Source organism: Dasypus novemcinctus, chromosome 18, assembly GCF_030445035.2.
Source record: "Dasypus novemcinctus isolate mDasNov1 chromosome 18, mDasNov1.1.hap2, whole genome shotgun sequence".
NCBI classification, from domain to species: domain Eukaryota; kingdom Metazoa; phylum Chordata; class Mammalia; order Cingulata; family Dasypodidae; genus Dasypus; species Dasypus novemcinctus.
This window is the reverse complement of record NC_080690.1, coordinates 79,879,027-79,905,683: the sequence shown is the minus strand read 5'-3', so window position 1 is coordinate 79,905,683 and position 26,657 is coordinate 79,879,027. Positions and strand designations below refer to the sequence as shown.

Genomic DNA, 26,657 nt, shown 5'->3' with positions numbered 1-26,657 from the left:
TTAGTACGATGCAGTTCATAGGCTGGGAGCTCGTGGGCTACTGGGAGAGGCAACGTGGCAGTGACCCGCAGGCACAAGTATGAGGAGGACTGGGCCACTGAGCCGGACAGTGCTCCAGGTTTCAAAGTCTTGAGGTGTGTTTAAGATGTGCCCCTTGTCACCACTTCTTGAGAAGTCAAGAGGAAACGAGGGCCAAGTTGTGCAAGGGGGAAGTTCCTAGTGGCACTTTGATCCAGGGTTCCAGGGTTGCCGAAAGCTGAAGCCTTTAATCAGTGAAGTGTGAAAGAGGAAGGGCTCTGAGTGAAGCCGGCAGATGGCAAAACGAAGCAAAGCAAGAGTCTCTGTTTCTCTGTCTCTCTGTCCCTGACTCTATGTCTCTGTCTGTCTCTGTCTCTCTCACACTCACACACATTCCATACGGAAAAGTTGAACCAATTTGACAACAATAAAGGTACCCTTGGAAAGGGGAATGGGGTAGAGGTTGTCAAAGGGGATTTATGTCTTCCCCCTGATTTTAATGATTTTATCTAATTGTGCAATTTAAAGAAATAGAGCATACTAAAAAGAGGAAGTGGGGTTAGTATTTTTAAAAAACTCAGTAAGTGTGAACAAAAGGAAGCTTTTTTTTTTTTTTTGTGGTAGGTGGTAGTTTATTAAATCTTACACTGGAAGCATAAGCTTTTTTGGGGGAGACCACCTCAAAATGAACACTTTTTTTTTTTACCTCAAAGGATTTTGTCAAAAGCATGGAAAGACTCAATGGAAGAAAATATTTGGCAATCACATATCTGATTTAATAGCCATTTAATATCCATGATATATATATATATATTTTTTTGTCTTTTTTTTTAATGTTACATTAAAAAAATATGAGGTCCCCATATACCCCCACCCCCTTTCCCCGACTCCTCCCCCCATAACAACAACTCATCAATCATCATGAGACATTCATTGCATTTGGTGAATACATCTCTGAGCACCGCTGCACCTCATGGTCAATGGTCCACAGCGTAGCCCACACTCTCCCACATTCCACCCAGTGGGCTATGGGAGGACATACAATGTCTGATAACTGTCCCTGCAGCACCACCCAGGACAACTCCAAGTCCCGAAAATGCCCCCACATCACATCTCTTCCTCTCCCTACCCCTAGCAGCCACCATGGCCACTTTCTCCACACCAATGCCACATTTTCCTTGATTACTAATCACAATAGTTCATGAATAGAATATCAGTAAGTCCACTCTAATCCATACTCTATTCCTCCATCCTGTGAACCCTAGAATGGCTGTGTCCACTCCACATCTATATCAAGAGGGGGCTTAGATTCCACATGGATGCTGGATGCAATTCTCCTGCTTTCAGTTGTAGGCACTCTTGGCTCCCTGGTGTGGTGGTTGACCCTCTTCACCTCCATGTTAGATGAGTGGGGTAAGTCTAATAAACCTTGAATAAAAGGGTCAACTCGGACCAGCAGAATATCTCAGTCTACATACAATATCAGGAGTTAAAAATGCTTTTTGACCTGAACGAAAGGGGGAAATGGAAAGGACAAATGAGTTTATATGGCTATGAGTCTCCAAAAAGAGCTGGGAGGTTATCAGAGGGGTTGCCCTTATGCACACCTCAACAGAGTCCCAGAGACAGATAAAGTAGATACAACCCAGGGTATTGGTTCTTCTGAGGGCTACAGAGACCCACAGGTTGTATGGTCATGGCAGATGGAGTTCAGTGCCATGTCAGTTGGCCCTTCTTTGGAGTTTGTGTTTCTGTGTGATAGAGCTGGACTTAGATGTGATCTTTGCTCACAAGCCTCTCCTGTTACTTTTCCTGGAACTGTGGTTGGTGCCGGGGTTTAATGTTACCCAGGGGATCTGGATCTGGACTGACCATGTGATAGCCAGGCCCTGAGCCTCAACAGACTTGTAACCCCTACACTCTGGTTTATTGGAAGCGTTTTTTTGTTTTATGTTTTTTTAAAAACTTGTATTTTCTTTAAGCTACATAGATCACAAAAAATGTTACATTAAAACATATATGAGGTTCCCATATACCCCCACCCCCTCACCCCACTCCTCCCTCATCAACAACCTCTTTCATCATTGTGGCACATTCATTGCATTTGGTGAGTACATTTTGGAGCACTGCATGCTGGACACCTGGCAAGTGTCCACATGGACAATTAAGACAACCAAAGTGAAAGCAACAATTAAGGTTTTATTTACTTACTGCAACAGCACAAGCCAGAGGCCTCCAAGAGAGGTGCTGGCTCCCCAAGAAAGGCACAGGCAAGGGGCAGCGCAGGTGGTAGGGAGGATCATCTCACCATTGAGGTGCACTGAACAAAGGACCCTGATGGAGGGAGGTGGAGAGGGAAGAGCGAGGAGTGGGGAAGGACTGAGTCAGAATGGAAAAAGTGCCTTAGCCAAGACCCCCTGGTAAGGAGGTCCCTGAATGGGGGTGTCTAGGCAGAGCTGGCCCTAGGGAGCCTGAGTCCTCCACTGCTACTCCCTCCAGCGGGTGCAAAGCTTCCTTTGTGCCACCTGCCAGGCAGAGTCTTCAGTTGCCCACGGTCAGGCCTGAAAAATCACACATGATATTTTGGCCTGGGGTCCAAGTAGAGAAAAAAGTTAATGGCAGGCAGTAAGAGAGAGTGAGGTGACTTTGGAGGAGAGAGAGGTAGATGGAATAGAGGGGAATTGAGCACATGAGTTGGGTGTTGGAAATAACCCAGGGGAGAGAGAAATGCAAACAGCACAGGCAGACAGCGACGACGGGTGCTCTGGAATGGCATATTAGGTGACTTCAGGCTCTGGAGTGGACAGTGTCCAAATCCTGAATTGGCTCCTGCTAGCTGCACAATTGCATGCACATCTAATTAGCAGCTTTCTAGGTCAGAAGGACATGCTTGGGGGAGTATATGTGGCTCAACCGATTGGGTGCCTCCCTTCTACATCGGAGGTCCTAGGTTTGGATATCGATACCTCCTAAAGAAGACAAACAAACAAGGAGCAAACAACGAGCAGACATTGAGTAAAAGCTATGAGCAAAAGCAACGAGCAAAAACAATGAACAGACAATGAGCAAGCCAATGAGCAAACAATGAACAGACAACAAGCAAAAACAAAAAACGAGCAGGGAGTGGATGTGGCTCAAGCAGTAGAGTGCCAGCCTTCCAATGGGAGGTCCTGGGTTCCGTTTCTGGTGCCTCCTAAAGAAAAAACAGACAACAAGCAGACATTGAGCAAAAAAATAACAATGAGCAGACACGAGCAAACAGATGAGAGAGCCATCTGGAGGGAGGGGAGAAGGACATACGCACTCAGTTTACAGAAGGAGAATTCCAAGTGATGAGCTGTTCATCCTCATTAGCAATCATAGAACTTCCAATGACAACAATGATGGGTAGATGCTGGTAGAGATTAGAAGGTCAGGTGGCTCCAGGTTTTGGGGTATGCGTGGACATATAGGAACACTCTCTCACTGCTGGGGGTGGAGAAAGTGGGAGCAGTGATTTTGGAGTATGACGTGCAGTAAGTCAAAGATACTCATAATTTAAGACCTGGCAATTCCACTGTAGGGTGCATATTCTAAGGAAATTCTCATGTAGGTGCGAAGGGAGGATTGCAGAAGGTCATTAGCTCAGCATTGTTCATGGTGGTGATATTTGGATATAATCTGGTTGTCCAGTTACCAGGAAAGTGGAGGGATGAATAAGGTGAGAACAAATAAATATTCTCTCTATGAGGGGTGGGTAACAGCCCAACGTGTAATGGAAAGGCAAGGCAAATCACTTCTACACCACTATACAATTTCATTCGTGTTGAATATTTGTGGTTGTTCCTTGGGGGTGGAGAGGAGAAATGAGAAAGGCATAGTTAAATCAAGTGAGAGAGAGACTACCCCTAAGTCCATGTGAGCAATTGCTATGGTTAGAGGAAAATGATCCACTCAACTATCAATCCAACTGGACCTCAACTGGACCCTGAATCTTTTTTTTTTTTTTTTAAAGATTTATTTATTTATTTAATTCCCCCCCTCCCCTGGTTGTCTGTTCTTGGTGTCTATTTGCTGCGTCTTGTTTCTTTGTCCGCTTCTGTTGTCGTCAGCGGCAGGGCAAGTGTGGGCGGCGCCATTCCTGGGCAGGCTGCTCTTTCTTTTCACGCTGGGCGGCTTTCCTCACGGGCGCACTCCTTGCGCGTGGGGCTCCCCCACGCGGGGGACACCCCTGCATGGCACGGCACTCCTTGCGCGCATCAGCACTGCGCATGGCCAGCTCCACACGGGTCAAGGAGGCCCGGGGTTTGAACCGCGGACCTCCCATGTGGTAGACGGACGCCCTAACCACTGGGCCAAAGTCCGTTTCCCTGGACCCTGAATCTAACTAGAAAAATGTACTTCTCCTAAGCTACGAATTTGAATGAGACAATGTGTGAAAAGTGAGAAGCACAGTGCCTGAAATAGAGCAAGTTCTTGATGTTATGTTTATGATAGAAAGAGGCTAACAAGCTTGAATTTTATGGTATGTGAATTATCTCTCAATAAAACCATTAAAGGGAAACGGACTTTGGCCCAGTGGTTAGGGCGTCCGTCTACCACATGGGAGGTCCGTGGTTCACGTCCCGGGCCTCCTTGACCTGTGTGCAGCTGGCCCATGCGCAGTGCTGATGCGCGCAAGGAGTGCCATGCCACGCAGGGGTGTCCCCCGCATAGGGGAGCCCCACGCGCAAGGAGTGCACCCATAAGGAGAGCCGCCCAGCGCGAAGGAGAGAGCAGCCTGCCGAGGAATGGTGCCGCCCACACTTCCCGTGCCGCTGACGACAACAGAAGTGGACAAAGAAACAAGACGCAGCAAAAAGACACAGAAAACAGGACAACCGGGGGGAGGGGAGGGGAATTAAATAAATAAAAATAAATCTTAAAAAAAATAAAATAAAACCATTAAAAAAAACAGTAAAGAGGAGGACAGGAGACACTTGTTTCTAAAATCTCCGATGTCATCGCCAGAGGGGATGAAGAGCCCGCGAACATGTTGCTGTACATCTGTGGTGCTGGGACCTGCCTGGCTGCTGGCCACGAGGAGGGCGGCGGGTCCTCCAGGACGTTTCCTGCCCCCGCCGTGACCGGGTTTTGTTTAGGTTCTTGGCTGTGCTGCAGAAATGAATTTCAAGAGCACGTCGGGTGAGTTAAGCCAGTAATTTATTTAGGTAGGGAGGGAAGAGAAATGGGAGAAAATAAAAGATCAGGGGACCCAGGTAGAGAGGAAGGGGGTGAAAAGGAGAATAAGAGGCTGATTTACAGACTACACATTCCCCATGATAATGCCCGGGTTTCCTTGCATGGCCACGTGGCAGAGGAAAATGGCGAGAGTGGTGCGCAGAGGACAGGAATGGGTCCAGAGGCAAGAGAGTGGGATGCGGGCTCTCAGGCCTTGGGGTCTGCTTTATAAACTATTAATTATTCCACCCCTTTGCTAATGGCAGGGGAGGGGTTCCAGCTGTTTGCTGTTTTGATTGATCACCCCACCCATCAATCCCCTAGTCGAGGACCCAATGATAAAGTCCTTGGGAATATCTGGGTTTTTTCCTGGCTCCCAGAAGTCTTTGTTCTGGATAGCAGCATCCTGGGGGCGGGGGTCCTCCAGCAGCCATCGTGGGGGTTGCTGATGTCCACGTGGACTCTGCCAGGTTTCAGATCCGTCTGTTAATTTCCTATCTTACTAGCCTGCTTCACGATGGAGCTTTCAGGGTGCGCCCCACCACGTGTGATTTCCAGTCTTGGTGGGCGGCTCCAGGGACCACCCAGCCTCCCGCCCCCGGTGTCCACCTCCTGTGCAATCCCCTCCTGAGGGTGGGTGAGCCCAGTCCTTGAATAACCAATAGAATAATGCAAAGGTGAAACAATTTTTAAAGATTTCGTTAAGGTCCCAGGTCAGTTTAGCTTGAGTTAATCACAAGGAAGACTCTCCTGGGTGGGTTGACTTAATCGGGTGAAAGCCCTTAACAGAAGGGCTGGGTGGTCCAGGTGAGAGCCTCTCCACGGAGCAGGTGGTCGTGTTGGAGGAGCCCAGGTGGCAAAGAGGTGCAGGAAGCCTCCAGGAGCTGTGAGTGGCTCCTGGCTGACAGCAGAAGAGGCAGGGACCTCAGCCCTGCCGTCAGGAGGAGACGAGTCCCGCCCACCGCCCGGGCGACTTGGAAGCGGTTCTTCCCCAGTCGAGCCTCTAGATGAGGATGCAGACGACCACCCCTTACACAGCCTGGGCGTGCTGAGCAGAGAACTGCACTGCTGACCCACTGAAACTGAGATGGAAGGAGTAGGTTTAAAAACGATTGTTAGGGAAATGGTGTGGCCCCAGCACTTGGCTCCCATCTGCCACATAGGAGGTCCAGGGTTCCTGGTGAGGGCAAGCTGGCCCACGCAGAGTGCCAGCCCATGCAGGAATGCGGCCCCATGCAAGAGAGCTGCTCCACACGGGAATGCTGCCTCATGGGGGAAAAGCCACCTGGCACAGGAGTGCTGGCCCACATGGAGAGCTGACCCACGTGGAGTGCCGGCCTGTGCAGAGTGTGGCTCTGCACAGGAGAGCCAGCCAAGGTGGAGAGCTGACGCGGCAAGATGATGCAGCAAAAAGAGACACGGAGGAGAGACAATAAGAGACACAGCAGACCAGGGAGTTGAGGTGGTGCAAGAGATTGATCACCTCTCTCCCACTCTGGAAGGTCCCACGATTGGTTCTCGGAGCTGCCTAATGAGAATACAACAGACACAGAAGAACACACAGCGAACGGACAGTGGTAATTTGTTACACATCCTCAGACAACTAAGGCCTTATCTGTCTCTCCTGGTAGTGTAAACGCCGTAGGAGGGGACGTTTTCTCCTTTTATGACTGATCTTTAGTGCCTTCAGCAATGCCTGGTATGTAGAGGATGCTCAGTAAGTGTCTGCTGAATGTGAAATGAATACAATTCCCGAGAGGATGTGAGTGGCTCATTCTGCAAAATGTCCTTCGGGCTCAGGCCAGATCATTAACTGACCCCAGCCCACGTGGATCGACGCAGGCATCTGGAGGTGAAGGAGGCTAAGTCCAGGCTGTGAGGGATGCCCAGTGGTGGACAACAGGTCTTGCTGTCCACGTACCTGGCATCTACTTAGTGTCTGAAAGGGCTGGGCGTATACTACTGGGGAAAACCTGGCAGTTTCTGCTCTGGTAGAGCTTCTGATCTTGTGGGCACACACAGATATGAGTCGTATCATGACAAAGCTAACTGTGGAACTGGAATTGAATTGTGGCACGTCCGACAAAGGAGAGGTTGGGAGAGCTCTTTTAGGAGCATTTTCGGGGAGTCCAGGGAGTGAGCCGATGATGACGGTATGGTGAGTGCGTTCAGGGCAGGGGTGGGGTGCTGCGGAGATGCCAGGCGCGGGCCTGAATCGGCAAAAGGCGAGGAGAATCAGGTTTCCAAGAGGAGCGGGCTTAGCAGACTGGCACCAGGGCTAAGGAAAGAGGAAGCTGGAGCACTAAGCCTGCCGCTGCAAGAAATGGGAGTGAGGACGAGAACTGAACGTCCAGGAGTCTGGAGAAGTCAGAGGAGGTGGGAGGGCAGTTCCAGTCAGTACGTCCCTGCCCGTCGGGCCCTGAATCTCAGCAGAGCTGCAACACCGGCTCTCCAGTTCATTGGACTCACCCAGGACAACCAGCAAGGAGATGGTGATGGACAACGCCCATCCTAAGGAACAGAGAGAGTCTACAACGGCAAGCAAGAGAGTCCCATCTGTCTGCCCCATGGATCTAAGCCCCTCTCAGTTAGAGGTGGAGTGGGCGTTGCCAGTCCAGAATCCTCAGGATTGGGGAATGAACTATGGACTGAAGTAGATTTGTGGTCTTCTATAGACTTACTGTGATTCCAGCAATGGAAGAACCTTTATTATTGATGTGGTGGCAGAGGCCACTGGAGGTTCTGGGGGAAGGGAGAGGGAAAAACAGGTGTAATAAGGGGGCATTTTCCGAACTTGGGAATTGTCCTGAATGATGCTGCAATGACAGATACAGGCCATTACATATCTTGCCATACCCTACAGAACGGAATGGGAGAGAGTGTAAACTACAATGTAAACTATAATCCATGCTTAGTGGCCATGCTCCAAATGTGTTAATCAATTATAACAAATTGGGAAGTGGACTTGGCCCAGTGGATAGGGCATCCGTCTACCACATGGGAGGTCCGTGGTTCAAACCCCGGGCCTCCTGGCCCATGTGGAGCTGGGCCACGTGCAGTGCTGATGCGCGCAAGGAGTGCCCTGCCACGCAGGGGTGTCCCCACGTAGGGGAGCCCCATGCTCAAGGAGTGCGCCCCATAAGGAGAGCCGACCAGCGTGAAAGAAAGCGCAGCCTGCCCTGGAATGGCACCGCCCACATCGAGAGCTGACACAACAAGATGATGCAACAAAAAGAAACACAGATTCCCGTGCCGCTGACAACAACAGAAGTGAACAAAAAGAAGAACATGCAGCAAATAGACACAGAGAACAGACAACTGGGACGGGGGAGGGGAGAGAAATAAATAAATAAACCTTTAAAAAAATTATGACAAATGTACCACACTAATGAAGGATGTTAATGTGGGAAAGTGTGGGAGGGGGAGGGAGGGGGACATACGGGAATCCCCTCTATTTTTTATGTAACATTTATGTAATCTAAGTATCTTTAAAAAAATAAAAATAACATATTAAAAAAAAAGGCCAACATGTCCAGCAGGCAGCCGGCGGCCTGGGGCTGGCCACGTCTCAGTGGTGCCTCAGACCCCACGATCCACGTCACACACAGCTGCGTGAGCACTGGACAGAGCTAACCGTCTCCCTCTGCCCAGAGCAGGCCCAGCGGCCTCCAGACACACAGAAGTGGCCGCATCCCATTTCATCCACGTGAACAAGCCAGGAAACCAGCGTTCGATTTTGACACCCCAAGCTAATTCAGGGGGAGGATTTTGTTTTCATAATAAAAGGGACAAGGTGGCGAGCACAGGCCTTTGCCCCCTTCTTCCTCCTTTGACCGTGACAGATGCCTGGGGTGGGGTTGTCCCAATGCGAGGATGAGGATGGCCACGGACCTGGCTCTGCCGTCTTAGGGCCACTGCACCAAATTTGCCTTCACTACAGACGTTTTTTTTTTTTTAAAGATTTATTTTATTTCTCTCCCATTTCCCCCCGTTGTCTGCTCTCTGTGTCCATTTGCTGTGTGTTCTTCTGCATCTGCTTGCTTTGTCAGGTGGCACCGGGAAACCGCGTCTCTTTTTCGTTGCGTCATCTTGCTGTGTCAGCTCTCTGTGTGTGCGGCACCACTCCTGGACGGGCTGAGCTTTTCTCATGCGGGGCGGCTCTCCTTGTGGGGCGCACCTAGTGCGTAGGGCACCCCTATGTGGGGGCTCCCCTGTGTGGCAGGGCACTCCTTGCACACGGCAGCACTGCGCGTGAGCCAGCTCATCACACAGGTCAGGAGGCCCTGGGTTTGAACCCTGGACCCTCCATATGGTAAGTGGACGCTCTATCAGTTGAGCCACAGCCGCTTCCCCATTACAGACATTTTGTTTTGTGAGAAAACAAAACTGTTTGTCTAACTGTTGCTAATCATTATTTTTAAAAATATGAGATGGAGCTGACAGCATTTGCCATTGATGAAACCACGGATGTAGAGTGTTTCCGACAATTTCTGAAAGGAAGCAGCCATCCACAGTGCTTGTTGAAGGAGTCGGAGGTTTAGAGAGGGCGGTGGTAGGGCTATATGGGAATACTGAGCCGCGGGCAAGGGGCACTGCCGGGCTGGCGAAGGGAGATAAACGAGCCTCCGGGGGCTTGGGTGCAAGTCATTCTGCAGAGGAAGCGGCTCCAGCCCAGTCAGGAAAGCCTCCGTTAGGAAAGGCCGGGCTCGTCCCACCCGAGCCTCTGCAGCCCACCGCCTCCCCCTCGGGCCGCAGCGCTCAGGACGGGGCTGCGAGACCATGGCCGCATCCCTGGCCACCCTCCTCGTCCTTGGTGAGTCCTCAGGGTTGGCCTGGGAAAGGCAGAGGGCACGGGACAGAGGCTCTTAGCATCTCAGGGCAAACGGGACCCGCGAGAGCTCCGCCATCCGCTGGGTGGGGAAACGGGGGCGCAGCGAGGGCGAGTGCTCTGGGTCATTTATTCTAGTTTACTCACGACGAGTCAGGACACGAGCGCAGCCGTGGCAGCGTCGGCTGAAACGTTCTTCCAGTACACGGCTGCTTTTTAATTTAAAAATTTTATGGACTAGGCGAGATCAGGACTAGGTAATGGATTTAACACGTCAGTCGGTATCCCTTATAGTTCTGGAGCAAGGAGGGGGGATTAGATGAATTTTACTGCTTCTGCTTTTTCAGGCTTGTAGTAGGTATTTGTTTATTTTTTTAGGAGGTACCGGAGATTAAACCCAGGACCTCATACTTTGGAAGCAGGGGCTCAACCACTTGAGCTACACCCACTCGCCAACGAGAGTTGTTTTTTTTTGTTAATTTGTCTTGTTTTTAGGAGGTACCAGGAGGGAGTGGAGGTGGCTCAAGTGATTAGGCACCTCCCTCCCATATTGGAGGTCCTGGGTTCAGTTCCTGGTACTTCCAAAAGAAGCAAAGTAGACAACAGACACAGCAAGTGCAAACGACGAGGGGGTGGGGAGAAAAAAATAAATAAAAGAAATCTTAAAAAAAAAGTGAATGGGAGGTACCAGAGATCGAACCCGGGACCTCATACATGGGAAGCAGGCGCTCAACCACTCGAGCTACATCCGCTCCCCTGTGGTAGGTATTTTGTACCTGGGTTTCCTTGTGGTGTCTGGAGAACTTCACTGCTACAGAACTGGACGCTCCAAGGGGCTGATCAGGAAGGCAGGCGTGTTACTGGGGTTAAGAGGGCAGACTCTGAACCCACACAACCTCTCGTTCATTCACACACACTTAAGTAGCACTTACTGAGGGCTAGATTTTAGTCTGTGCTTTTAAACAGACACCAATGCATTTATCCCCAAAGCAGCCCTGTTATTATTCCCATTTTAAAGATGAGGAAACTGAGGCCCAGAGAGGGTAAGTAGCTTGTTGAAGGCCACACAGTGAGGACTTGAATACAATAAGAAATTTTGGCACCAAGCTCCTGTTCTTTACCAACAAAATGTGCTGCCAGTGTTTGAATCACTAAAGCTTTCGGTGTCTCAGTAGCTTTAAATATGAAGCTAATAATGGTATCTAAGCCATAGGATTATGGTGAGGACGCAAGGAAGGCTTGTGCAGAAAGGGCTCACAATGGCGCACGGACTATTTCCAGCCGTGCGAGAGGACCGTGGGGGAGACTATGGAAGGTCCGTCGGGAGAGGCAAGGGTGGGGTTTTGGTGGAGGGGGCGGAGGGGACCGGGGTGGACAGAGGCGGCTGTGGCTGTGGAGGCACAGGTGACCCGTGTCAGCCATTTGTTCGTGGGGTGTGCTTAGGGCACTGGCTGAGCTTTTCTCTACAGTTTCCTTACGTTTGAAAGGAGAGCAACACCAGTCCCTGCTTCTAGTGTGCGTGTAGCAGTTAGGGTTATAAGACGAATTGCGGGGCACCTGGTTAAATTTTAATTTCAGATACATGAACAATATTTTTAGCATAAGCATGTCCCAAATAGCACAAGGTACATACTTAGGCCAAATTTTTATTCATCGTTTATCCTAAAGTAAAATTTTAAGTGGGAGTTCTGTATTTTTTTTTCTTCTTCTAAATCTGACAACCCTAGTAAGATGAAAACAAATATTGCCATCAACTCGGAGAAACGTGAAAGAGAGGTCTTAGTTGGAGAGGAAAAGGTCAACTGTTCAACCTACAGAGAAATTAGTCTGGATAGAAGAAAAATTGGGAGGGATATTTCCAAAGGAAAAAGCAGAATTGATAGATTACCCACTTTGATAGATGCTGGATAGAATTATAAAGAATTAACAAGAGGCTCAAGGAAAACTATGCAGATGGACATAAACCAAGCATTTGTTGATTGTAGGGAAACAAACAGGAAATATTTAATTATGTAAATATATGTAATTACAATGTTCAGGAGTGAAGACATTTGCACAAAATAATCATAGAATACCGCTTTAGCTCAAAATATAAAACAGCAGGATGCTCGTGATGAACGCACCCTGCAGTAGCTGGACTTAGGATACCATGTGAGGGACCCCACCTGAAACCAGCGCCTTCTCAAGGGCAGGCAATTCCTCCTCAGCTGGGGGTGGATTTGGGGTTGGGAAGTGGCTTCCTGAGGTCACTGGGGATTTTCAGATCTCATAGGCAGTTGAGGGGTGGGTCTTTACTGCCTTACTTTTTGTGACCATATAGACAGCTAGGAAGTGTTGACTTCTAAATAGCCCTAACATATCTCCCTGGCTACCTGAACTAGAACATCAACATAGTAGCAAAACACACGTAACTGTGGGGCCTGTGCAACAAAACGTGACAATAAACAATATGTAAGGGGGGAACAGCGACTGGCAATGCCAGAGACCCCAATTCTCGTCTTTACAGGCAGTCTGTAAACAATGCCTAAAACTAATGAACCAGCAGGTGGCAGTACACATACATGTATATATATAGAGAGAGAGGGTGAGAGAAGGAGATAAAAAAATAAGAGAAGAGCAAAAATAGTTAAAAGTCCGTGCAGTGGCATGGGGGCTCTGGAGGGAATTGTTGGGACAAGGAATCCCTGTCTGACTTTTCTTTTTTTTTGAATGTGGTTGTCTTAGTTCCCCGGGCTGCTGTAAAAAGTGCCCCACTGGGCGACTTAAAGCCGCAGAGACGTTCGGCCCCCCAGTTGTGCAGGCGGCCTGCCTCGAGGTGCGGCAGAGCGGCCTTCCCTCTGAGGTCCGCTCCCTGCCCCTTTCTGGCTTCCGTGTGGTCTGTGCCTCAGCTGGCCCGTGCCCCGTCCCCTCGTCTGTCCGTCGTGCCCCATTTCCTCTTCTTAGGACCCAGCCACATTGCACCAAGGACTGCCATTCCCCAGGGCCACCTCATCTTTGTCTAACTCCACCCGTAACAATCCCACTTCCAAACACGTCCACGTTCCGAGCTGCTGGGGACACAGAGGAGCAGCTCTGGGTTCCTTCCAGTGCGGTGGCGCCAGCTCCACTCTCCACTTCCGGAACATCGCATCACCCCAGGAGGACACCCCGCACCCATCAGCAGTCATTCCCCAGTTCCCTCCCCCTGCCCCAACCCCAGCCCCTGACAAACACCCGACTCCCTTCTGTCTCCATGCATTTGCCAGCTCTGGATATTTCATAGAAATGGAATCACACAATTGGTGGATTCTTTTTTTTTTTTTTTTGAGGTACCTGGGCCAGAGATCGAACCTGGGACCTCGTGTGTGGGAAGCAGGTGCTCAACCACTGAGCCACATCGGCAACCCTCAGTTCGGTTTTTTTTAAGCTGCCAAAAACAAAACAAAACACTTTAATTGTTAAGAAAGAAAACATCATTGCACTAAATCTTTTACACATCAAAACATCAAATCAGTCCCCTGTATATTTCTTTTTTTTAATATTGTATTTTTTTGAAGATACATAGATCACGAAAAATGTTTTACCCCACACAACTCCAAGTCCCAAAAATGTTCCCACGTCACATCTCTTCTTCCCTCCCTGCCCTCAGGAACTCCTGTGGCCACTTCCTCCATATCAGTGCTACAATTTCTTCCATTGCTAGAGTCACACTAGTTCTATAGTAGAATACCGATAAGTGCACTCTAATCCGTGTTTTATTCCTCCATCCCGAGGACCCTGGGATGGTGCTGTCCACGCCATGTGGGTCTAAGCCCCCTCTCGATATAGAGTTCATTTGTTTTGCTTGTTGTTTGTTTTTACGAAAACCCAGGGTGCAAATCGGGACCTCCCAGGTGGGAAGCAGGCGCTCAACCGCTTGAGCCACAGCCTTCCCAGTATGCGGGCTTTGGTGTCTGGCTTCTTTTGTTTATGTGCACATATGACTCTGGAAAAATGAAAACGATATAAAAGCGAGGGAACTCTTAAAGTTCTCATCACCGGCCGCAGCCAGGAGGCACACGTTTCTTTTCTTCCCTCCCCAGCGCTGTGTCTCGGGCAGGCCAGAAGAGCCGAGGAGGGTGAGTCTTTCTCCAAGGCGCCCCTCTCTGGGGGGGGGGGGGGGGGGGTTGGCAAGGCCCCAGGGGCGTCCAGGAGGCCTGACCCCCGCCCTGCTCCCCGCAGGCTCCCTGCCCAAGCCCTCGCTCCAGGCTCTGCCCAGCTCCCTGGTGCCACTGCAGAAGCCGGTGCGCCTCCAGTGCCGGGGGCCCCCGGGCGTGGACCTGTACCGCCTGGAGAAGCTGCGGTCCGGAAACTACAAGGACACGGACGTCCTCTTCTTCCCGGCCATGGAGAGGACACTCGCCGGAACGTACCGCTGCTCCTACCAGAATGGGTCGGTCTGGTCTCCGCCCAGTGACCAGCTGGACCTGGTGGCTACCGGTAACGGGCGCGGGGCTGCGCGCGAGGCTCCGGGCTGCGCGAGGGCGCCCCCAGACTCAGGAGTCGAGATAGGCAGTTTCGTGCAACATTTTAAGAAAATAAAAATCAATGCAAAAAGAAGCCATGATGAACGAAATACCATGATTTAAAATAAAGACAGGATCCCGCCGTGCGGTGCGGACGCACGCTGAGGACTAGCGGAGAAGAAAAGCGCGCACCTGCCTCCGTCCGTATTTTCATGGACTTTGAAAACGATTAGCTGTTTTCTAGAAATAGAGTCCGAAAATATTATTCAGGGGCTTGTTTCCATGAAAGCCAGGAAAGTAAACTGACAAATTCTGGTTTTCTTGTAAAAAAAGAAATATCTAAAATTAAAACAATGTGTTTGAATAATCCACTTTTCAGATTGTCGATTTTTAAAATCAGCTCCTTTAATATTGTAGGAAAAAAGTTAACCGTTTAAAAATAGAAGCATGCCTAGAAACATGGCTTATCTTCTAAGCAAAATTCAATTTGACAAAATAAGTAATTAAAATACCTGGCAGGGCCGGGTTGAATTCTGATATTTTTGTTCATTGGGAATTTGCTGGCATTAATTTTGATGTCTAACAAGTTGTCCTAAAATGTTGCTTATCTTGATTATGGAGTTTTTTGCCTCCAGAGCCAGGGTCTCCCTGTCCTCACCCTGACTCCAGCCCTGCCCCGCAGCGATCCCCCAAGCCTCAAGCATGCTGCCCTCCCCTCCTCGCTCCGCCCGAGCCCTTGCCAGCCCTCCTCAGCCTGGCCTCCTGCCTCCTTCCTGAGATGCTGACAGGTGCGCTCTCCTCTCTGAGTTTCTCCATCTTCGCCTGACCTGTAGTTGCTGCTTGCCACCTCATCCTCCACCCTGCTTCCACTCTCTCCTTGGCCCTCGTCACTCTCCAGTATGGCGTGGATTTACACGTGATCTCAGTTACTGACTTTTTTTTTTTTGAAAATGTTATAACTTTATTGTTTTTATTTATTTTCAAGATTCGCTTATTTCTCCCTGGCTCCGCCCCTGCCCCCCATCGTCTGCTCTCTGTGTCTATTTTTTGTGCATTCTTTTGTGTCTGCTTGTCTTCCTTTTAGGTGGCACTGGGAACCGATCCTGGGACCTCCCAGAGTGGGAGAGAGGTGCTCAATCTCTTGTGCCACCTCAGCTCCCTGCTCTGCTGTGTCTCTTAGTGTCTCTCCTCTGTGTCTCTTTTTGTTGCGTCATCTTGCTGCACCAGCTCTCCGCTCAGGTCAGCTTGCTGTGTAGTTTGGCTCTCTGCTTGGGTCAGCTCTCCACCTGGGCCACCTCACTGCATGGGCCAGCTTGCCTTCACCAGGAGGCCCCAGGAATCGAACCCTGGACCTTCCATATGGTAGATGGGAGCCCAATTGCTTGAGCCACATCTGCTTCCCTATTCTTTCTTCCTGATAGGATTTTTATTTGTAATGACTGGTGCTATATTTCCACCCCTCAGAACAGATCCCCACACTAACACTAGCTTAAGAAAATAAAAACTGTTGAAAGAATGAATGAGTCATAAATATTGGGCAACTTTTGTTTCTGCCAGGGTTCTCTGCCCGGTGGGCATTGCCATGCTTGAAGAGGGTGACAATAAATTATAGAAGATCCACGTTTAGGAGGGAGAAATGGAGCCAAACTCCCTGCTGCTTATTATGTTATATCCTTGGACCAGCTATTTAACATCATGCATCTTTTTTTTTCTTCAATTTTTTGTCTTTATTTATTTTTTTAATATTACATTAAAAAAAATGAGGTCCCCACATACCCCCCACCCCCCTCACCCCACTCCTCCCCCCATAACAACAACCTCCTCCATCATCATGAGACATTCATTGCACTTGGTGAATACATCTCTGAGCACCGCTGCACCTCATGGTCAATGGTCCACACCGTAGCCCACACTCTCCCCCAGTCCACCCAGTGGGCCATGGGAAGACATACAATGTCCAGTAACTGTCCCCACAGCACCACCCAAGACAACTCCAAGTCCCGAAAATGCCTCCACATCACATCTCTTCCTCCCATTCCCCACACCCAGCAGCCACCATGGCCACTTTCTCCACACCAATGCCACATTTTCTTTGAATAGAATATCAGTAAGTCCACTCTAATCCATACTCTATTCCTCCATCCTGTGGGCCTTGGAATGGTTGTATCCACTCCACATCTATATCAAGAGGGGCTTAGATGCTGGATGCAATCCTCCTGCTTTCAGTTGTAGGCACTCTTGGCTCCCTGGTGTGCATCTTAGTTTACTGTAGAACAGAATTAGCCATGACTTGAGTTTATCGGTCTTTGAGAGGATTCAATAAAACTGATAAGTGCTGTGAACTTAGAACCGCTGGAAGCTGCTACATCGACGCTCTTCAGCTGCTACCACTGTATTTTGAGCACTGACTATGCACTAGGCCCTCTCCTAACTGCTTACTACATATTGTCCCATTTAATCCTGAGGGGGTTGCTCACTCCTGCTTTATAGTAGGGGATGTGGAGTTTCCTGGGGCTGCTGCAAAAAACTAACACACACCTGGTGGCTTTAAAGAACGGACACTCAGTGCCTCACAGTCCTGGAGGGCAAAAGTACAAAATCGCGGTGTCCGCAGGGCCGTGCCCCTGGAGCCCGTCGGGGAGACCCTTGGCACCCCGAGGCCTGTGGCCGCTCCTCTCCAGCTCCGCCTCGGTCCGCGTGGCCTCCTCTCCTCACCTGTCTTCTGTCCCTTGTGTCCAGGTTTCCCTCTTCTCATGCGGACACTGGCGCCACTGGGTCCGACCCCGCCTAATCCAGTTTGGCCTCATCTTAATCAATCACATCTACCGAGATCCTCTTTATAAATAGGGTCACACGGTGCTGGGGTTTAGGACTTGACTCTGTCTTTTTGGGGGTCACAGTTGAACCCCTAATACTGACAAAGGAGGCCTCACAGACCCTAAGCTGCAGAACTGCGTTGCAGCCCAGGCTGACCCTCCCCACGGGCTGGGCGGGGGTAAGCTGGGAAGCGGACCCCGTCCTGAACACCGGCGTCTCCTTCTCTCCCAGGAGCTTACGACAAGCCCTCGCTCTCAGCTTTGCCCAGCCCAGCAGTGTCTCCGGGAGGGGACGTGACCCTGCGGTGTCAGACCCGGCATGGTTTTGACCAGTTTGCTCTGTACAAGGAGGGTGCAGCTGGGCCCTCGAAGAACCCCGAGAAGTGGTACCAGGCTGATTTCCCCATCATTACGGTGACTGCAGCCGACAGCGGGACCTACAGATGCTACAGCTTCTTCAGCACATTTCCATACCTGTGGTCGGCCCCCAGTGACCCCCTGGAGCTCGTGGTCAAAGGTGAGGGGGTGCAGGTCAACTCCTTCCTCCCAGATGGCAGGTCCATGGGGAGGTGTGAGAGAAGAGGGAAGGCAGGAGAGGCCCAACACTCTATCAACTCTGGAGGACGTGAGTTCCCTGTTGCTGCTGTAATAAATCACAAATTCATCATCTTACAAGTCTGGAGGTCAGCAGTTCAAAATCGGGCCTCGTTGGGCTAAGATAAAAGTGTCGGTGGGACTGTATTCATTCTGGAAGCTCTAGGGGAGAGAATCCATTTTTTTTGCCCTGTCCAGTGCGCAGAGCCCACCTGCACTCTTTGGTACGTGGCCCCTTCCTCCATCTTCCAAGATGTCAGCTCAGCAAGTTCAAATCTTCCTCCAACTTTGACCCTCTTGCCTCCCTCTTCTAAGGATCTTTGTAACTACATTAGGTCCGCTTGGTTAACTCAGGATAATCTCACCTTTTTAAGGTCCTTAATCATATACACAAAGACCCCTCTGCCAGGTAAGGCAACATATTCATGGGTTCTGGGGGGATTTCCAGATATCTATGGCTATCTTTGGGGGGTCATTATTCTGCCTACCACATAGGATATGCATTAATGAAAAAAAAAGCTTAAGACCATGAATAGAGCTTTGTACCTTGTCTGGATTTCAAATAAATAGCAACCAGAAAAGTGGAGAAATTACTAACTGAAAAATGCTGCTGTTGTAGGAATAAAAATGTGAAATGTCTCTCTTTATACCATAATTACACAGTCAGACCTTCTTATTTTAATGGTTTAAGTACAAGGTAACTTTATGAAAAAGCTTGCTGCTAAATCTTCATAGCAACTAATGCAATTTTAAAACCATTACTGATGTTTTGTACTAATCATAGTTTTATGGTTATGTCCTTTCACAAGTATTTGAGGCAACCAAATTATTAATATTTAAAATGTCTCAACATACACAATGGGAAAATTCTTATCTTTCTAGTCATTACTGGATGAAAAAACTGACTCTAGGGTAAAGTGAATATATCATTTGCTTTCGGACTTATTTTCATTCCAATTTAGAGAGTGAGGTCACTATTAACTAAAAGTTTTCTCCCATTCCACAATCCAGCTTTAGAACATTTCCATTACCCCATAAAGATCCCTTCTACTGATTTGCTGTGACTCCTGCCTCTAGCTCTGGACATCCACCAATCTTCTTTCTGTCTGTGTAGACTTGCTTCTTTTGGGTTCCTATTCATGTGCAGCTGCTTTCATTCAATGCATTTAAGGCCTGCGCTGAGACTGGTGCTCTGCTAGGGGCAGAATGTACAACTGTGAACCTTCCTCTTATACAGCATCTTTTTCCTTGGACACTCATGCAAGTGCACACACGTACACAGCAATTAGTAGAGCAAGCAATCCTTAACCAAAGATGAATCCAACACACATATAATTGCAATTGTCATAAGCACTATGGGTTAGAAGTGTGTAGTGCTGTCAATACCTCAAAGGGGAGGTGGTCTGGTGGAGCCTCTCTGAGGAAGCAATATTCGATCTGGGTCTCAGGTAGATGGCATGGGGTGCAGGTGGGTGGAATAGCATGTGCAAACACTCCGTGGTGGGAAGGAGGTTGACAGACTTGTGTAGCTTCAAGGCCACGGTGGCTGGAAGGTGGTGATGGAAGGGAGACTGTTTCATTCCTTAGGGGTCTGTATTAGTCAGCCAAAGGGGTGCTGATGCAAAATACCAGAAATTGGTTGGTTTTTTAAAGGGTATTTATTTGGGGTAGGAGCTTACAGAGACCAGGCCATAAGGCATAAGTTACTTCCCTCACCAAAGTCTATTTTCACGTGTTGGAGCAAGACAGCTGTCAATGGCTGCGAGGGTTCAGGCTTCCTGGGTTCCTCCCTTCCAAGGTCTTGCTCCTCTCTGGGTTCAAGGTTCCTTTCCTCCCAGGGCCTGCTTCTTCCTGGGCTCAGGGTTCCTTTTTCACTGGGGCTGGCTTCTCTTTCCTCTGTGAGCTTACTTCCCAGGGCTCCAGCTTAAGGCTCCAGCATCAAATCCAACATCAACCCCCCCCCCATCTCTATCCTTTGCCATGTCTTTTATCTGTGAGTCCCCACCCACCAAGGGGCAGGTACTCAACGCCCTACTGATTACTTAATCAAGTACACCTCTGAATCCAATATAATCTCATATGCCCGGAGGAAACGACCAGTTTACAACCATAATCCAATCTTTATTTTTGGAATTCATCAATAATATCAAACTGGTACAGAACCTGCACCCACAAGTGATAACTATCCCCTCTCTCCAACTTATGCTGTGATCCCTGTTCCCATATCTGCGCGCCAGGGGACAAGGAACTGGTTTTGCTCCAGGGACAAAGTAAGGATTTAGGTCGCAATGATCCAGAAAGGGGTGGGGGGCACAAAACTGAGACTGGGAAAGGAGAAAAGACAGCTATAGGGCTTGGCATTGGTGATGGACCTCAGAACGCGCCATGTTCTGCAGCGTGTGCTCATCAAGTGCTACTTAATCCTGACAACAAGGCAGTGATGCAGGCTTCTTTACCCTTATTTTTTCCTGGTGAGGAAACTGAGTCCCAGAAATGTTTCATTATTTGCTCAGGACTCATAGCTAACAGATTTCTGTCCTTTTTTGGTTTTTCAGGAACCTCTACGACTCCCGTACAATTACCTACAGAACCACCTTCCTCTGTATTAGGTATGTTGTAGAGGATGCCCCCTGGTGTCTGGGATATGAAGCATATGAATATCTCCTCTTCCTTTCTCTCTAGATTTCTCAATTTAATTCGTCTGTCCTTTTCCAAAATTTCTTTGTTTAAAAATCGGTTTCTGTTCGTAAATGGTGTGGGTAGAGTAAGTCGATAAATATTAATATGCTGTCCTATACCATCAACTTTATCCTGTTCTAGGCGGATGGTTTAAAATGTCTAAAATGTAGGAGAATAACCTGGGCAGCCTGTAAATTGTAGAATCCTGGGCTCCATTTCTGAGTCTCTAATTCCATAAGTCAGGGGCTTTCAAACTTTAGCGTGCATGACTGTCGCCCAGGAGGCTTGTTAAAGTGTAGATTTCTGTGTCTCACCCCTAAAGCTTCTGATTCAGGATGTCTGGGGTAGGGGTACGGCACTTTTCATCCCTAACAAATTTCCTGGTGCTGCTCCTGCTGCTTGTCCAGGGACCCCACTTTGGGAACCACTGCACCAAATTTTGGGTGGATCGCAGTATTCCCTCTTTTACAAGCATTTTCTCTGATTCTCGTGTACTGGGCTACAGCCTGTGCTTTTATGAAATAGCATGCTAGGCGGCGTATGCCTAACATTTCCTGCGTCTCAGTGGGTAGAGCCAAGTTTCGAGTGACAAGAGGCATGATGAAAAGAGCTGCGATTGATCAAGGATGTGCTGTTGTGTTGGATGGAAGGTAACATGGGGGCTGTCCTGCCAAACGGAGCAGGGGCACATAAAAAGGCATGTGTGTGCTTTCTTGATTGGATTTTTAACTTTTAACTTTTGAAATAATGACAGATTCACAGAAAGTTGCAAAGAGAGTATAGAATGATCCCTTGCACCCTTCACCCAGTTTTCCTGATGGTTTCATAATTATAGTACGACATCAAAACCAGGAATTTGACACTGGCACAATGCACGTGTACAGTTCCGTGTCAATTTATCTTATGTGTAGAGTCAAGTAACCACCACTGGTATCAGGATACGTAACTGTCCCATCACCACAAAGCTTTCCCTGTGTGTCCTTTAGAGACACATCCATCCTTTCCCTCTCCCTCATACTTACCTCCAGGAAACCACTATTTCATTCTCCCCCTCTATAATTTTGTCATTTTGAGAATGTTCCTTAAATGGAACCATGCAGTATGAAACCTTTTGAGATTGGCTTTCTTCACTCAGCACAATACCTTTGAGATCCACCCAAGTTGTTGCATTTATCAGTAGTTCATTCCTTTTATTGTTGGCAGTATTCCATGGTATGCATGCACAAAGCACTGTGTTTAACTCTAAACTCAAACAGGACTTCATTAAAACTCATGGGACTGAAGTAGTAGTGGAAAACTAATATGTGATATCTCATTATGCCCTGGATAGCTGAGAATAGGCTAGGTTTGGCTGTGCTGCTTCCATAAAAAAAAAAAAAGGGCCCCAGATATGGTTCCCACCTTCAAAAAAGCCTGTGTATATGTATGGGCTGAGGGGGTTCAGAAAGTTTTGGTAGCCATGGAAAACAACAGGAGGTTCCTGGTTAAGAAAACGGCCTTAGTTGGCATGGATGGGGTGGGGGCACCTGTTCTCAGTGCCTGGTATTGGCTTGTTCTTCCACTGAGCTCATGACTCATTTCTTATTTTTTAAATTGAGATTTAACTCATATACTTCACCATACCCACTAGGATGGCTGTAATAGGAATAAAAAATGACAATAACAAGTGTTAGCGGGAATGTGGAGAAATTGGAATGCTCATGTGCAGCTGGTGCGGATGTCAAATGGTGCAGCCACTTTGAGAAACAGCTTGGCACTCCCTCAAAACGTTAAACATGGAGTTACCAGGTGGCCCAGCAATTCTACACCTAGGTGTATATCCCAAAGAATTGGTAACTTATGTTCACACAAAACACGTACAAAAATGTTCATAGCAACGTTATTCATAACAGCCCCAAAGTGGCAACAACCCAAAGGCCCATCAGCTGATAGACGGGTCCTCTTTCTATTAAGCCAGTGAGTGACAGGAGACAAGACGTTTCAGGTTCTTTTGAATTGACACTATTCTTCCTCAGTTTCTGTGAAGTGTCAGAGAAGGGGCTTCCAGAAAGCTGAGATATCTCAGAAGGGCTTTAGGGGAGGGACCCACTGAGCAGACCTGAAATCACTCCACTTCTTTATACTCTTCCTGCTTAGAATTACAAGAAGCATCCAGGGAACGGAACCTCTTACTTATGAACAAAAGCCCCACAACCCGTGAGTAACCAGGCCCTTTCTGCTCAGTAGAAAGGACTGTGAGGGTGGGCCCCTCTCTTCCATCTAGGGCCATAGGCTTTCAGCCCACTCTACTAAACGACTCCATTTCCTTACAATCCTTTTAGAATTCCCAGAACCCTTCAGGAAACTGGACATCTCACCCACGACCAAAGGCTCCACAACCTGTGAGTAACCAGGCACTTTCAGCTTGACAGAAAGAACTGTGAGGGTGGGCCTCCTTTCCATCTCTAAGGCTGTAGGCTTTTTTTTTTTTTTGAGGTACTCGTATGTAGAAACTTGGTGTTCAACCACTGAGCCATATCGACAATCCTGAGGTGTTTTTTCTTTTCTTGTTTATTTTTTTTTGGAGGCACTGGGAACTGAACCGGGAACCTCCCGTGTGGGAAGCAGGCGCTCAACTGCTTGACCACATCCACTTCCCAGGCTTTAGGCTTTTAATCTGCTTCACTAAACCACCCGACTCTTTCCAGGAAACTGCTTGGTTTGAGAGGGAGGGAATGGGGTGTGAATGGGCTCTGAAGTTGGGGACAGAGGAGCATTCTGGGCAAGATAGCCATTTCAAAGATGGCGGAGCCAAAGATTTAATGGGCAGACCTGAGTGGGGGGAGATGAAAATGAGCTCTTTCCCCTCACATATTCTAGACCCAGAAAGTCCCAGAAAGACTTCCACTCCTTATCTGCTGATCCAGATTCCTCAAATGGTAACAAGGGTCTTTGGAAAAGAGTAAGGAAGCTTGGACTGGGCCTACCTCCCATATCTTTGGTTCATCCAGATCTGAGCTCCTAAATCATGCTCATATTGTCTTGAATCTCTGAAAATCTGATCCATGCTTTCAGGAGTACCCCATGAAAGGGGACCAAGTCTGGCATTTGGGGAGGTAGGGGGAAGGAGTCCGGGAGCCCAATCCTTGTATTATGGGAAGCAAAAGATGGGAGAAGGGCATGAAGATGATCAAGAGGTGAAGCTAAAAAACAAATCAAAAAAAGGAAAGAAAAGAGGGGAAGCTGCACTAATGAGGGGGTGAGAGTAGGTAGCCTTGTTCTTCACACTAACATTTCCTATTCTTTAAAAATTTTTTTTAAAAAATTGAGATATAATTCGTATACCATAAAACCAGCCATTTAAAGGTGGATGGTTCATTGGTTTTCAGTATATTCACTTACTTGTGCAACTATAGAACATTTTCTTCCCCCCAAAAGTATCTCCATACCCTCTAGCAGTCACTCCAACTTTCCTCCCACTGATCTATTTTCTGTCTCTGTGGATTTGCCTATTCTGGACATTTTGCATAAAGGAATCACACAATATACCTGTCCCTACTTTCTTATGCTCCATTGGTTCTAGCCTCTTATCCATAGAGATAGCCACTTAATGGCTGAGGGACTGTGATCTCTCAGGAAAGGCAGGGGGATTTTCTGATGTGCCTCGGGCTTCAACTTTTCCATGCTTGTACTGCCCCAAGTGTGGGCCATAAAGTGGCAGAAACCACCTCTCACGATCCTAGTTTGCACATTTGGCTTTGTTCCTAGGGTATGACTGTCTAGGTGGGTCACCAGGGTGACATTTCTCTGCCCACCTTCAAGTTCTTCCTTTTTTTTTTTTTTAAAGATTTATTTTTTATTTGTTTCTCTCCCCTTCCCCCCACCCCCCAGTTGTCTCTTCTCTGTGCCCATTCGCTGTGTGTTCTTCTGTGTCTGTTTCTATTCTTGTCAGTGGCACCAGGAATCTGTGTCTCTTTGCTGCATCATCTTGCTGTGTCAGCTCTCCATGTGTGTGGTGCTATCCCTGGGCAGGCTGAACTTTCTTTCGTGCTGGGTGGCTCTCCTTACTACACCCACGTGGCATGGCGCTCCTTGCACACATCAGCACTGTGCATGGGCCAGCTCCACACGGGTCAAGGAGGCCCTGGGTTTGAACCATGGACCTCCCATGTGGTAGGTGGATGCTCTAACAGTTGAGCCAAGTCTGCTTCCCTTCATGTTCATCTTAAATGCATAGGATTCTGCCTCACAAGTGTGTGTTTTTAGGGTGGGGGCAGGAACAGATAAAAGGGAGATAGTCCCATCCCTTTACACTTACTCTTTTTTGATTCCCAGGGACCTTTAGAAATAGCACCAACTTTCAAGAGGGGTCAGACTCTACAGCTGGTAAGTAAGTGGTCCTCTCTGGAACGCTTCCTTTTTACCCCTGTCTCTTCATCCAAAGCTGACTCCTTACCCTATGAAGGCTATACAGATCTGTGATCATGGGTTCTGGTTTGTAAGATATAAAGGGGAGGGGAGAACATTAACATTAGGGAGTCCAAAAATGAGCAAAAAGTTTAGGTGGGAAGGTTGAGATTTTCTCAAAGGGTCAGAGCAAGAGAAATTCTATTTCTACCCCCATCCCTTGCAACAGTCTTCTCTTGCACAATTATCCAGGTAATTAGATAGTGTCTGAGCCTGGGAGGTGTTGATTTGGAGACAGGGGTGGGGGTATTGAACAGGAGAGGTGATATTCAGATAATTGGGCATATTTAGCCCTGACTTTGGTGAGGAGAGGAGGGGCATGACACCCCAGGAAGGAGATTCACACACCAACTAGTAGAGAATAATAGGATCTCAGATCGAGATGTGGCTTGGAGTAAGTCCTTGAGATGTGCTTTTATCACCTGCTCTTGTCTCTCTTTATTCCTCCAGGTTTTGACCACCAGTACTACACTAGGAGTAATGTGGTTCGGATTTGTCTTGGCGCTGTGGTTCTAATACTCCTGGTGGGGATTGTGGCAGAGGATTGGCACAGCCGGAAGAAACCCTTGCGGCATAGGGTCAGAGCCATCCAGAGGCCACTCCCACCACTCCCACAGATCCAGAAACCACATGGCTCTCAGGATGGGGGTCGACCAGATGGTTACAGCCATGAGTACCACCATTAGAACTATGGGTGCTGTCATATCTAACAGGTAGATCACGCAAGTGGGAAGGGGACTTAAAAAGGCGTGAGAAGTTTGTGGAGGGCTAAGGCAACAGGTAGAGAGGGTACAGGTGAGAAAAGGAGGTGGCCTCTTCTTGGTGATGCCCAACCTGTGTCCACTCCATAAAGGAGCTGGTGAGTCAGTGTCTATTTTGGCTGTCTGTCCAAGGACTCCCTCTATTTTGGGATGTAAGGGATCTTGCACAGGTCTAAGAATCTATACACTGTAGATCTTATTCCCCTTGACTGGACTGTCACACTATCCTCTTACTTCAACTGTCTCTAACATGGGCTCCAAATGGGCCTCTCTAACATCTGTAATTCTCACAGCTGCACCTCTCCCTCCTCTGCACAGAATCTTACGATGCTTCTCCCTTGTCTCTTCCATGATTCCCTCTTTCCCTCTGCACTTCTCTGTGGTCATCCCTAAATTTAGACTTTACCCTAACTCCTTACACTCCATTTTAGGTTCCAGTCTGATAAATCTCCTTTTCTTCTCTGAATGGGTCTGGTTCCTTCAGGCTGTTCAGCATGCTATTTCTTTTCCCTAGAATATAATAGTAATTATGATTCACGTCATTAGGTTCCCTTTATACTTAGAAAAAGCATCCAAAGTTGTTCCCTTGTCCTAAAAGGCTTTTTGCAATTTGACTGGTTGGCTACTACTCAGAGTGTTCTACTCCCGTGCCTCTGAATCACTCCATTTCAGCCACAATGACCCACTTGATGTTTCTCCAATATGCTGAGCAGGTTTACAGTTTCCAACTTGATTTCAGCCTAGGTCCCCAATTTTCCTATAGCTTTCTCCTTCCTTAATTTCTTCCAGAGTTCTGGCCAAAAATACCTCTTCAAAGACATGTATTCCCAAC

At 48.3% G+C, this 26,657-nt stretch overlaps 1 protein-coding gene across 1 annotated transcript; it reads left to right on the top strand.

The window, feature by feature from the left end:
- The first annotated feature begins 9,882 nt into the window (after nt 1-9,882).
- Nucleotides 9,883-25,750, top strand: LOC101445094 (platelet glycoprotein VI-like). Its single transcript, XM_004450175.5, has 9 exons — nt 9,883-10,030; nt 14,107-14,142; nt 14,246-14,503; nt 17,578-17,862; nt 20,495-20,548; nt 22,755-22,814; nt 22,940-22,999; nt 24,933-24,983; nt 25,515-25,750. Exons 1-9 carry the CDS (start codon nt 9,997-9,999, stop codon nt 25,748-25,750), a joined length of 1,074 nt encoding a protein of 357 aa, XP_004450232.3. The 5' UTR covers nt 9,883-9,996.
- Nucleotides 25,751-26,657: the final 907 nt, after the last annotated feature.

What these genes read in the sequence shown, in the direction of transcription:
- LOC101445094 (XM_004450175.5), top strand. Translation starts at nt 9,997, where the DNA reads ATGGCCGCATCCCTGGCCACCCTCCTCGTCCTTG. An exon ending in GGCCACCCTCCTCGTCCTTG is followed by an intron (nt 10,031 to 14,106) that starts GTGAGTCCTCAG and finishes TTCCCTCCCCAG; the next exon opens with CGCTGTGTCTCGGGCAGGCC. An exon ending in GGGGTCAGACTCTACAGCTG is followed by an intron (nt 24,984 to 25,514) that starts GTAAGTAAGTGG and finishes TTATTCCTCCAG; the next exon opens with GTTTTGACCACCAGTACTAC.